The following is a 13,148-nucleotide window of genomic DNA, read 5'->3' as shown; positions in this document are numbered from 1 at the left end:
TACATGATTACTAGTCAATCTCAGTTTTTATTTCTAATAAAAAAGGTTCAAATTTCCATAGATGCAGACAAAAGGAAAACTAACTAGACCAAGATATTTTCTATGTACCTTGGAAGAAACTATCAGCTTTGGTGAGTACAGTTCTGAGTATTCAAATGCTTAGCAAATTAAGAAGGAATATAAATAGCTGCATATTTTATGGCTGCCCCGAGTTCCCCTGCCAAACTACATATTTGAAATTTTGTCTTTTTTCCTTTGTCTTAAAAATAAAAGGAAACAGAACTACTGCCTCACCAGTGCCTTTCTTCTACCTCTTCAGTTTCCAAAGGAGCAGGAACTAAAAGAAAAGTACGCTGCTTTGGTCTTAAGTTAGCACTCAGTTGAACCACACAGTGGCATCACAAAATATAATCAGTGCTGATACAGTGTTTCCAATTAACTTTTCCTTGGATAATGAAACATCTATATCAGTTTAGTAGTTCACAAGCTTCACTCATCTGCTTCTCTTCCAACCATTTTTATTGATTTGTTATTATATAGAATACCTAAACAGTTTTTAGCACAAGAGGGACTCTGGTAAGACAGATTATTTAGCAGTTATAATTATTGATAGTGCAAATTTCCCCCTGGAATGATTTACATCTGTTTCTTGCCCAGAACTGAGATGTCAAAGATCAGATTAAGATGCTGAAATATGACTGGTAGTAACCGATTTCAGAACCTTAATGTAGCTCAGAACAAAAGAATATCCATTATACATACTGCAAGCATACTGCTTCAATTGTAAACACTGTATTTATCTTCTATGACACATACATTCACTCTATTACTTTCTTAATTTTATGTCCACATAATTTTCTCTTTAACATATATACCTTACTTGCCCTTGAGTGCAAACTGCAAATCACTCCGTTAATTACTTGTGGAATAAAATTTTGTCTTAGATATATTCTAGTAATACACACTACAATTTCTGTAATAGAAGAAACCGCCGGTAGGGCTGCAGCAGACAAGCATCCATGTTCCTGACTTCAGCTAAGTGTAGAGCTCTGCATCCGAGCCAGTTACTGTGAACAACCCGCAGAATAATGGAGAGAAACCAGCAGTTCCAAAGGGTGACTCACCCCCTTCTGATGATCTGACTGCATCCTGAAAAGGTACCTGAGACAACTAGCTGAAATGCAGTCATGAGAAGTTAAATAAAACTGGCAGTAAAAAGCCCTAGAAACAAAGATGCCCCAGAATCAGTCTTCTGTACTATCCCTCTTGCTTCCCAAAAAATTTACAGTACGTTTTCAACATCTTCCACATTTTACAACTTATTGCTATTATGAAATTGACCCCTCCAGAGAAAGACTATGTCTTCATACATTCAAGAAGGGTGAAAGAAGAGACCTCTTACGATGGCAAACCCACAAATTTGACACCAAATGCAAAGTTTACCTTTGTTCACCTGAGGACATTTCCAAATGCCAACAAGTTTTAGCAGCAAGTCCCACACTGAAACTCTGAAGGTCTCTCTAATGTACCGTCAAAAGTTCAGACTAGATTATCTCTCCTATGCATATAAACAACCTTGACAAACAGGTCAAATGCTTTAAAAACCTCCTATTTACATGTTTCAGACTAAGCAGATGTGAAAAAAATATATTTTACTTACAAATCCCAACAAGGCTCTTCTGAAGGATATCGATACAGAAACAGTAGGTCACTATGAGCAACCCACTTAATTTATCAATAGAGCAGATGTTTGCATCTTACACCAAGATGCTGCTTTATTTCTCACACATAGTTTTCTGTTCTTTTTCATTTTCTTAAAAACTCTCTCTTACTGATCATTTTTAAGTTTTACTATTATGACAATGTGATACCATACTCTCCCGAACTAGGAGATAGCTGGAAGAACTCCACTCTAAAATTCTACCATTGACATATGATACAGAGAGCCCTGTCATATCTACAGCATTGAAATTTTTCTCAAAAGGAGGACTGAGATGCATGGGGGAGGAGGGGTGTAGTGGTTACTTATACTATTTATATAAAGGAAAGACAAGACTTTTTCGACAGCTTTCCATCTAACCCTTATCCTTTTATATACATTTATATTTTGATAACAGCTTTGTGCTACACTTTCCAGCTTCCCTTTATATTTTGTTCTCTAGTAAAGCCAACCTAATCATTGTTGTCTACTCCCAGAATCAGTCTACAGCCAAGTAAACTATTAGAAAAATTACAAAAATAAAGCTAAAGCAAACCACAGAAGCAGGCAGGTGAAGGCAAGGGACTATTAAAAGAAAATACCGTTTTAAACAATACTGAATAGGGACAGCGGACACCTCTTCATGTCCTACCATGTAAAAATATAGATAGACCCTAACTTACACAAAAGTAACTCCCTTTTTAACAAAAGATGTATGTTCACAGAACACATGCAGGAAAAAAAAATCAGTACTTACAACAGGGTTTTTTGTGTCTGGGTCAAATTCTGTAGAATTTGCATCTGAAACAGAAGTTCAAAACAAACACAGTACATTTCCATTGTTCTACATGCACTACAAACGCGTCATAAAAGTTCTGTGGCATTTTAGGGCTTGTCTACATTTAAGCTACAATCTTGTATGTTGAAACACACACTGCACCACTTTTGAAGCAATCACAGGAAGCATACTACCTCAGTCACACACACTCCCTTTCCTACTTCCCAAAACCTTTTCCTCTCAGCTCTTAGTGGTAGAAAAATCATTGCTGAGTTAAATCTCTTCATACTACTACTGCAATGGCTATGGTTTGGCTACTCTAATGACAGCAAGTGAGAAAACCACTTCTCACTTTTTACTCCTCACCATCTGCACACTCCAGAAAGAGACTACAGAGGTGAACTGTAAGCACACTTCCTCCTACACTCCTTAGATCAAGAAGCAGGTTTCAAGCAGTTTGCATAATAACAGTTCCTACTCCCTTGTACAGAAAGGTAGCACAGGGTGCTTAGCTGAAAATGATCATATTGCAAGAGCTAAGTACCTAATGATCGTAGATCTATATAAAAGAGTTCTAATAACAGATACATATTTCACATACAGAATAAAATTTCTTCTAAGCAAATCATATTCACACTAGCATACTGAGCTCACCTTTCCAATTCAAACAGTTTCTTGCAAATTCCACAACTGCTAATTGCATTCCCAGGCAAACTCCTAGAAGAGAAAATAAAAATCCTAGAATTTAACACAGTGAAGATCAAGACTGACAAAGCACTTGCTGTTCTATCTGAAACTTGGCTGCTTAGAAATCTTGGTACCCAGCACATACACACAGACTTACCAAAAAGCTAAAACAAAAATGGCTGCTCAATGTAAAACTCACTCTTCAAACTTGGCACACTGTAAATACATGTGACACAATTAGGCACTTTAAGCCCTTTCAAAAATATTTTTTTTTTCCTCCCATATATTTTACCAATAACAAAAATAAAGACAAACAGAAGCTGAAAGCCTGTGTATATCCAGATTCAATTTTTGCTTTGGCAACTAGTCAAAGTAGTCACTTTTAAAATTGTAAGAAATGTGGACTAGGAACCAAAGCTTCAGAGGCACTTACACAAAGAGCACTTAGCTTATAGGCCAGATGGCATCTTTAGACTTTACCATAATAAAATATACCAATAAATCAAAAACAATAATTTCATATAGCAAATGTGTCCAAAGACACCTACGTTTTCTGCACACTGACTAATATCTATAACGATGCTGATTTAATTATAATGAGAAGCAAAGACTCTCCACATAAGGGATAGTGTTTTTCTTCCTTCCTTATACAGTAGGTGTAGCACATGACTATGACCCTGGGCATTATTTACAAGGCAAATATTCACAACAGCACACGTACTTCTCTAAGACAGGATCCTTCCCTAGTGTGTGTTGGTTGGTTGGTTTGTTTGGTTTTTTTAATCAAACCAATTAGCTTGCTATCAATTAGCTTGCTATACACCTCCAAAACACAGTAATTTCTGGCTCTAATGATCTTACCAAGAAAAGGTTTTTTCTTTGTTCTTGCCCAAGAGATAGCTTGGAGTTTGCCTTCTGTTCCCCTAATTCCAAACCCTCCTGGGACCAGAATGCCACTGTAATGACAGCCATATATAAAGCAACCAACATGTAGAATCAAACCAGCAAAGGAAGTCCATACAAATTGAAGAAAGACTTTTGAGGTTATAACAAAGCAAGCACAATGCACAAAAGGCATGTTTTGCATGACCATTCAGAATACACAGAATTTAACTCTAAATTTGGAGATCTGTCTCATCTACTCACCCCAATTCTCATCTGACCAACCTCATGCTTCACAGTAAAATTCCTACTGTTTAAATACATATTGCTTAAATAAACTAGCTACATAGTCACTTCTCTAGGATCTTAACACCAAAACTTTTTGTCTACTAAGTAATACTGAAGAAATGAATGCATTTTGACAACAAACAACATCCTTTTACAAATACAAATTGAAATCCTGGCAATGATTCTTAACAGAGACGTTTGCAGAGTGTCACCATCATTTACTAAGCTTTTATCTAACTACCTTCCACCATGATGCATGTTGAAAAAGAAAAATCTTTGACAACTGACCTGCACTGTAAAGAAAGTCTAGCTATCAAAAAAAAAAAAAAAAAAAACACCAAACCAAACAAACAAACAACTGCAACTTGTCTAAAGAGATTAAAGGAGAGAGTTTGAGGATATAGGTTGATACTATAATTTGCTGTGTCTGAGGCTTGTCACCAACCATGTACATCTCTCCCTTTACGTAAGTAACAGAAGTTTGGATGCACTGAGAAATTATTTACTGAAGCATTTTTCATCACATGAAATAAATATCACGGTCTGCATCTGGGATACAGAATACCTGGTGCCACTTACTCTGCTTTGCACAGTTTGTGCCATGCCTGGTGATATTTCACTGAGTTCTCTGCTTCTGTAGAACGTTCAAGTTCTGTTGAATCTATGTACTAATAAAGAAAAATATGAAATAAAACAGTCATTTCTTCCACAGAAAGAGCAGCATACGCTATATAATCAACTTTTTAATAGCATTAAGACAAACCTATTAGAGTTTCAAGTGAATTTCCCAATAAACTCGTAACAACTTCACTGAAGACCCAGTATTTGCTCTAGTTGCAGTAATCCATGCCCCCTTCTTTGCACATAGCTCCAAAGCTCTGCATGCCTCCAGTCCTCTAGGTAAGCAGTCTTGGTAGAATGCTCCATAGCTGTGTACCCAGGTTTTCTTCCTATGGAAATGAGGGCACCAGTCAAGGGGTGGTGCTGACCTTATCCTGATATCCAAATGAGATGTGGCCAGGGTGTTCGCTTTCCTAGCTCCTGGGTGCGAGTTTATCTAATCTTATCACAGACTGGATAAACCTGCATTGTCTAGCCTGTGAGAAAGGCATTCCTGGGGACTGACATGAAAGCATCAACTGTAGAGAGGGAGGCAGAATCATTATCTATGTCATACTAGAAATACTGCATTAGAATCTCTAGTGCCAGTAGTAAGCATGGGTCCTGAGGTACCAATAGAGCAAATGAGTGAAGCAGCTATGTACTGCACTGGGGACACAAGAGATCAGAGTTTGATTCTTGGTTTTGTCAGTCTTTTCCTCGGAATAACATAATTAATAGCATCCTGCTGTAGAGTCCATTCCCCATAAAAACATGATCATCTGAAATGACAGAACTCATTTGCGTGTGGACACATGAAACCAGCAAGAAGATTGCTGTAAGTTTTCCAGATAGGATTGCCTTCTAGCAGTTTCTACTTTTTCCACACTCCAGAAGGCATCAAAAATACAATCAAAAAGTAACTACTTATGAATGTTGTTATTCTATACTAGTAGGATACTACAGGATAAACTAAAAGGACACTTTATCATGCTGGGAGGTTGGAAAAAGAAACTAATTACAGTTGAAGTTAATTGTGGTTTCCTTGCCAAATATATTGAGCCAGCACATTTACCACTTCAAGCAGCATCAACGTTTCATCATTCAGATATGTAGATGCTAGGTTATGAGCTGGATGCCACACAAAATATTAAGCAGTTCTTTCAGAACATAGCATTATACAGGGAGCCTTTGGACTAAAACACTAAAAAGAAGATTAGCACATGCAGTTAAGTACAGTAGGAGCCCTTGTCTGTCAACATTTCAGCACTGCACTGGAGCTCCAGCAATCATCGATTCACATGCTTGTTAATGCAAAAGCTCCACCGAACTTAAGACTAGCTGCAGACAAAGCTAACTGCGCATTTGCGGGCTTGGTGCCTTTCATTTTTTTGCTAAAAGCAAAGTTATTTTATGTTTCATAAAAATTTCCCACTATGCAGCTGCCAGTATAAAACACTATTTAGAGTGACAGAATCGTGTAGGTTGGAAAGGGCCTTGGGAGGCCCAACTGCCTGCTTAAAGCAAGTCAAATTAGAGCAGGTTGCTCAGGGTCATTTCCAGTCAAGTTCTGAAAATCTCCTGGGATTAACTCTGGCTGTTCCCACTTTCTTGTTTTTCATGCACACAGAAGCAACTTTTTGGAGTATTTGCTCCATAATCTTCCCAGGGAATGAGGTGGGGCTGACCACCTGCCACTTCCCCAGATCCTCCTTTTTGCCTTTTTTGAAGATTGGTGCAACATTTGCCCTTTTCTAGTCTTCAAGAACTTCCCCCAATTGCCGTGACCCTTCAAAGCTGGTGGGAGAGTGGCCTCACAATGGCACCAGCCAGCTCCCTCAGAACTCTGGGATGCATTTTGTCTGGTCCAATGGACTTGTGTATGTCCAACTGGTTTGAGTGCTTCCCAACTATATGTGTATGTATATCATGGAAGAAAACTTATTGTGAAGGAAAGCTTATCTATTTCCTACAAATGTATTTTTTTTTTCCTCCATGATACCTCCTCCCCTTTCACTTCAAGGGAAAGGAGACAGCTTAAGCCTTAAAACATAAGCTATTTCTTCCCTAAGCTGAGTTTCTGCTGGTTGTTTTTTGTTTTGTTTTGTTTTTATATTTTCCATGATAGCTACCAATTGGCTTCTTACCACATAAACACATAAAGTTTACTTGAAGTCTGCTTAGTCCTTGTAATTTCAGAGATACGTTTCAGCAGTGAACACTATGCTAAGTTCCTTAGTATGTAGAAAAATATCTCCTCTTATTAAACACGAAGTTATTTTGTCTTCTTGAGTGGTTCCCTAGCTGTTTTACATTATAGGTAGCAACAAGTTCTCTGTCTCTATACTACTCAACATTTGGCATACCTTACAGAGGACAAGAGTAGAATTACACTAAGATAAGCAGTTTCTGGTTTTTTTCCTTTTCTCTTGATAGGGAGGGCCTCTTCCCCCTCACCAGAGAACAAAGCAACCCACTTCTGTCAGTAAAGAAGTCCTACAGAAAAAATAATTTGGATTTGCTTTTGTTTGTGCATCTCTGCATGCCTCCCCTACTTGGTTCTGGGATGACATCAATAATGAGAAGCAAAAGATGAAGGGTTTGCAGCTGACTGATGTGCCCGACAAGTGGCAGAATGATATTGTGAGGAAACAACAGGGTGATTTCAGAGCCCACAACAGCTCAAGGCACAGTGAAAAGTACATTCTACATCATCACAAGCTGCTGCAACTACTTCACCATCTGATTAACAGTCCATCAGAACCAAGCAGTGATGGGAGGGTACAAAACATAATTGGTTATCTTGGTACAGGGCTAGTCACCTTCTCCACCAAGTCACCGAAAAGAAAACACCTGAAGAGATACACTCCTGGTGACCTGTGTTCTCAAGCAAACAGAAGTATCTTACCAGGTTTCTGACATGAGAAATTCCTTCTTTAGTAATCAGTGTTCATGGTTTAAGGAACTTATCATCTTCTCCCAAAAGATAGTGGGAGACTCCCATGTATTCATTACTCTATGCTTCATTAAAGAAGTACATATGCACCCCTGGTTGTTCTAGGTGCTCCCATTGCTTCTTTCTGGGGTAGACAGACTGGGACAACAGAACGGTGGCTATGTCTTTGGCCTGCTGCCTTTAGCGACCTGTTAAGCCATCCTGGATATTAACGACCCTCCTCGTCAAAAAGTGGTTAGTTCCACTGAGAAACTTTCTAGAGCTGAGTGGAAACAGCCTTGCACAAGCATTATCTAAGCAACCCATGCATAGCTTTTGACACGCTGAAATTTTCACTCTAATACCTTCTATTCTTATATCATGAAAAAGGAAACAATCAACAAAGGTCACAGTGTTTAGCAATTTTCAGCAGTTACCAAAGTGCATAAACACGCAAACTTGCCTCCATCAGAGACAGGCAAAGACCAAAACTTACTGAGTGCAGTACAGCCTGCAGCTGCCCACTTTGATCAATTTATCTTATATCATTTAATGAATCACTCTAAAGCACCATGTTGTTGCTGATACTTTGCGACCATTTATTACTGTTCTGCTGCTGCAAGTTGCTAAAATGTCCTCTGCACCCATTAAGTGCTAATAATGCACACTTCCACACTGCTTCTCTGCCCCAAACTTGCCATCCCTAGCAACAAAACTCAGCAATGGAAACTGACAGTTCCATCAGTGAGAAAGCCAATAACAGTTTTTCCATGTGTAGTTCAACTTTTTATTCTCATTAAAATGAGACAAATTAGATCCCTAAATAGTCCTTTATTCAAGGAACTACTGTCTTGGAGAAATTAAGTTTATGGCCCAATTCTGATACCATTAGAATCCTGCTGAAGATAAAATGGATGGCTCTCAGAATATTAACTGAAATAAAGAGCGACAGCTTCTGGCACTGGAGTTTAAAAAGAAACTAAACTGCTTTCCAGTTTACCTATTTTGTCCTGTCTTTAAGCTAATGTCATTAACATGATAAGTAGTCTCATGAGAACAAGGGAAACCTACCTTTGACAGTAATTATAACTTTGCAGGCAAAGTCTGTTTTTTCATCAGATCCAGTTTTGGGTAACTGCAGCGTTCCTTTCAGATAAGTTTAGTTCCAAATAAAATAATTAAATCTGTAAACATTTCCTTAAAAAAATAAGATGCTTGGCCAGTCTGTATTTATCTGCATGATTCATTTTCTGATTTCCACATGAATTAAAACTGCCTCACATGATGGGAACTAGTAGAGTATATTCAAAGTATTCCTGAAAGCAAAATCCAGAAATATCCTCACCATTAAATCCAGTTTGTGATTAATTGCCAGTGCAGAGTGTTCCAGAGCCTTGAAAACAGATGCATAGCAATCACTTAGTTTCGTGTACTTGCCAACGAGAGCTATAGAACACACCTTCAGCAACCTTTCATATCTGACAAAAATAAATTTTTTAGTTATTACATCAATTTTCACACAGAAAACATTTTAACAGTGTTTGCTTTTTCTTTAACTTCACAAAACATTTTCTAAAATCTCAAAACTGACAATGTTTTTAAACCCAGACCATTCACAGGTGTTGATCAGCAGCACGCTACTGACCCCAGTCCAGTTTGGTGACTTCACAGCAGCCAAAAACCTAACCTGAATTAAAACACTTTGAGAAAAAGCAACACGAGTTAGAATACCTGTCAGCCATTTTCTTCCATTTCATTAGAAGATCACTTGGCTGGTCATCAATAGGTAAATTTAACCTCTGTTTAAAATACTTAATGATGCCTTGCTCCTCCAACAGGATTGGTACGCGATAAGTGGAAGAAACATCATGGATAAATATCACCTAACAAGAAAAAGCATAACATAAAAGACTTCCCTAAAAATTTTTCATAGAAAACACATGTTCTATTTTTTGTATACTACGTGCGTTTTGTATTCTACATACATTCTAATTTTTAAATACTTTTCTTCTGCATGAGCAGGGCAGCACAGCCAATATTTAAGGTTCCACTAAATCTACATGGAAAAAGCTACCCAAAAGGTAAAAACGTGTTTAACTTCTTCATCACACCATCATACAAAAATAGCTTGTCAAGCCTATCAACGCATCAGTTTTAATACAAACATCTGGCCCCACAAGCAGTCATGCTTGCTAACACTTCTTTCTCCCTCTCTCACAAACTTGAAGATATTAACTGGGAAAGAAAGAACACAAATGGAACCTAACAAAACAGATCCTATTAAGTTGCGATAAAGTCTCCTAAAAGAATTTTGTTAGTGAATTAGGTTATGTAATTAATGAGCATAGTCCATTCAAGGACTGTTTAGTTAAAAACACATTTATAAACCACATCCAAGCTGCTGGCAGTTAAGTTCATTGCACTTGGCTTATATGAGACCACAGAGTTCAGAATCCTGAGCACAAGCTTTCTCTTCCCTGACACACATGAGAAGTAAAGGATATTCGCTTAGTTGTTCTTGAGTTACTTCTGTTCATCGCATAAGTATGTACGCATGCATGCTTTCCCATGCTTACGTCGCTTTCAGTGGCAAAAGGAGGGCCAGGGAGAATCTCCCTCCTTTGTTGGATGCGGAGGGAAACATTGCCATGAAGGATGAGGAGAAGGCTGAGGTACTTAATGCCTTCTTTGCCTCAGTCTTTAATAGTCAGACTGGTCATCCTCAGGGTTTTCAGGCCTCTGAGCTGGGAGATGAAGATAAGATGCAGAACGAAGCACCAGTTGTCGAAGAGGTGGCAGTCACCAACCTGCTCCTCCACCTGAATGCTCACAAGTCCATGGGGCCAGATGGGATCCACCCGAGGATACTGAGGGAGCTGGCAGAGGAGCTGGCCAAGCCACTCTCCATCATTTATCAGCAGTCCTGGCTAACCGGGGAGGTCCCAGATGACTGGAAGCTAGCAAATGTGACACCCCTCTACCAGAAGGGTGGAAGGAGGATCCGGGGAACTACAGGCCTGTCAGCCTGACCTCGGTGCTGGGGAAGGTCATGGAGCAGGTCATCTTGAGTGCCATTATGGGGCAAGTGCGGGACAACCCAGGGATCACGCCCAGCCAGCATGGGTTTATGAAAGGCAGGTCCTGCTTCACTAACCTGGTCTCCTTCTATGACAAGGTGACCCGCTTAGTGGAGGAGGGGAAGGCTGTGGATGTTGTCTACTTGGACTTTAGTAAGGCCTTTGACACCGTCTCCCACACCATTCTCCTGGAGAAGCTGGTTGCTCATGGCTTGGATAAGTGCACTCTGCGCTGGGTTAAAAACTGGCTTGACAGCCAAGCCCAGAGAGTGGTGGTGAATGGAGTCAAATCCAGTTGGTGGCCGGTCACGAGTGGTGTTCCCCAGAGCTCAGTATTGGGGCCGGTCCTGTTCAATATCTTCGTTATTGATCTGGATGAGGGGATTGAGTGCACCCTCAGTAAGTTTGCAGATGACACCAAGTTGGGTGGGAGTGTTGATCTGCTGGAGGGTAGGAAGGCCCTGCAGAGGGACCTGGACAGGCTGGTTCGTTGGGCCAGGGTCCATTGTATGAGATTCAACAAGGCTAAGCGCCGGGTCCTGCACTTGAGTCACAACAACCCCATGCAATGCTACAGGCTGGGGGAGGAGTGGCTGGAGAGCTGCCTGGCAGAAAAGGACCTGGGGGTGTTGGCTGACAGCTGCCTGAACATGAGCCAGCAGTGTGCTCAGGTGGCCAAGAGGGCCAATGGCATCCTGGCTTGTATCAGGAATAGTGTGGCCAGCAGGACTAGAGAGGTGACAGTGCCCCTGTACTCAGCACTGGTGAGGCCGCACCTCGAGTACTGTGTTCAGTTTTGGGCCCCTCACTACAAGAAGGATATTGAGGTGCTGGAGCCTCTCCAAAGAAGGGCAACGAAGTTGGTGAAGGGTCTAGAGCACAAGTCTCGTTAGGAGCGGCTGAGGGAGCTGGGGTTGTTTAGCCTGGAGAAGAGGAGACTGAGGGGAGACCTTATTACTCTCTACAACTACCTGAAAGGAGGTTGTAGTGAGGTGGGGGTCGGTCTCGTCTCCCCAGTAACAAGCGACAGGACGAGACGAAACGGCCTCAAGCTGTGCCAGGGGAAGTTTAGGTTGGATATTAGAAAAAACTTCTTCACCGGAAGGATAGTCAGGCATTGGAACAGGCTGCCCAGGGAAGTGGATGAGTCTCCATCCCTGGAGGTATTCAAAAGATGGTAGATGTGGTGCCTGAGGACATGGTTTAGTGGTGGACTTGGCAGTGGTAGGTTAACAGTTGGACTCGATGATCTTAAGGGTCTTTTCCAACCTTAACGATTCTATAATTCTATATTTGAAATACAGCATAACTGTTGGCATCTATTGTCCCTTTAATATCATCCATTATATTGAAGAGTAAAATGCTCTCACTTGCAAAAACATTAAATAGCCTTTGATTTATCAAAATTAATATTTGAATAGCAATTTATCACAGAAATTATTAAGGCCAAAATCACACATGAATTATAAAAGGATATATAACTACACAGTAGATGTCATAAGCATGTTAAAGGGCATGAATAGCCTGTTGCATATTATTACAGTAAGAGTGCTCATGTGGCTGTGATGATCTATGGACATAAGCAAAACGCCTAGCTTTAACCACACTTTGTTCATCCATTATTATAACCACCCGAGATGATTTATGGACAATAACCAACCATAGCTTGAAACTGCACAGTTTCCACAACTATGTATAGCAATTAGCTATGCACTCAAAATCTATTCCTTTTATTAACTTTTTACATAACATGCATTTAAATTGTTAATGACCATTTGACATAAAATTTAACAAATAAACTCCCAATATTTTTAAAGTGTTATAGTGTACATGACAGCAAGATAAAAATTGTGAAAACAATTACATATTAATGAAATAGTCTGAACTTGAAAACAGTAATGCACAGAAATACTTGTACACTTTCCTACATGTTTGAGTAACGATGAATAAAATATTAAAGTACTGACCTGCTCAGGCTCCACATGGCAAAACATGGAAATCTTTTCCTTCACTGCCATCTCTATAGGTTTTGCACTTCTGCAGACAATCTGTCATAACAGAAGGAAAAATCTTAAACATTTACTAGGCTAACCAGTAGAAGATCCTCAATACTGTTCATGGAGAAATTAATCTCCTTTGGAAGCACAGCACAAACAGTTGTGCCTTTTTTTCTCTTCCCTTCTTTTGGAGTTGACTGAAAGC

General features: G+C 39.7%; 1 protein-coding gene across 8 annotated transcripts in view; it reads right to left on the bottom strand.

The window, feature by feature from the left end:
- The window catches only part of CTPS2 (CTP synthase 2), a 93,667-nt gene that overhangs the window by 64,689 nt on the left and 15,830 nt on the right, over positions 1-13,148 (bottom strand). For all 8 annotated transcript variants that reach the window (XR_015705177.1, XR_015705178.1, XR_015705176.1 and 5 more), the window contains exons 7-13: positions 12,914-12,994; positions 9,601-9,752; positions 9,215-9,347; positions 4,914-5,002; positions 4,026-4,120; positions 3,132-3,194; positions 2,457-2,500 (exon numbers count right to left, since the gene is read on the bottom strand). Coding sequence is in view for 3 of the 8 variants with exons in the window: in XM_087759408.1 (XP_087615534.1) it covers positions 2,457-2,500; positions 3,132-3,194; positions 4,026-4,120; positions 4,914-5,002; positions 9,215-9,347; positions 9,601-9,752; positions 12,914-12,994 (657 nt within the window). In the remaining 5 variants the exon portion in view is untranslated. The remainder of the gene's footprint in view (positions 1-2,456; positions 2,501-3,131; positions 3,195-4,025; positions 4,121-4,913; positions 5,003-9,214; positions 9,348-9,600; positions 9,753-12,913; positions 12,995-13,148) is intronic.

Source organism: Nipponia nippon, unplaced genomic scaffold (assembly GCF_047370975.1).
Source record: "Nipponia nippon isolate SJK-2023a ecotype South Korea unplaced genomic scaffold, ASM4737097v1 scaffold_2, whole genome shotgun sequence".
Classification (NCBI taxonomy): Eukaryota; Metazoa; Chordata; class Aves; order Pelecaniformes; family Threskiornithidae; genus Nipponia; species Nipponia nippon.
This window is presented reverse-complemented; position numbering and strand designations above follow the sequence as displayed.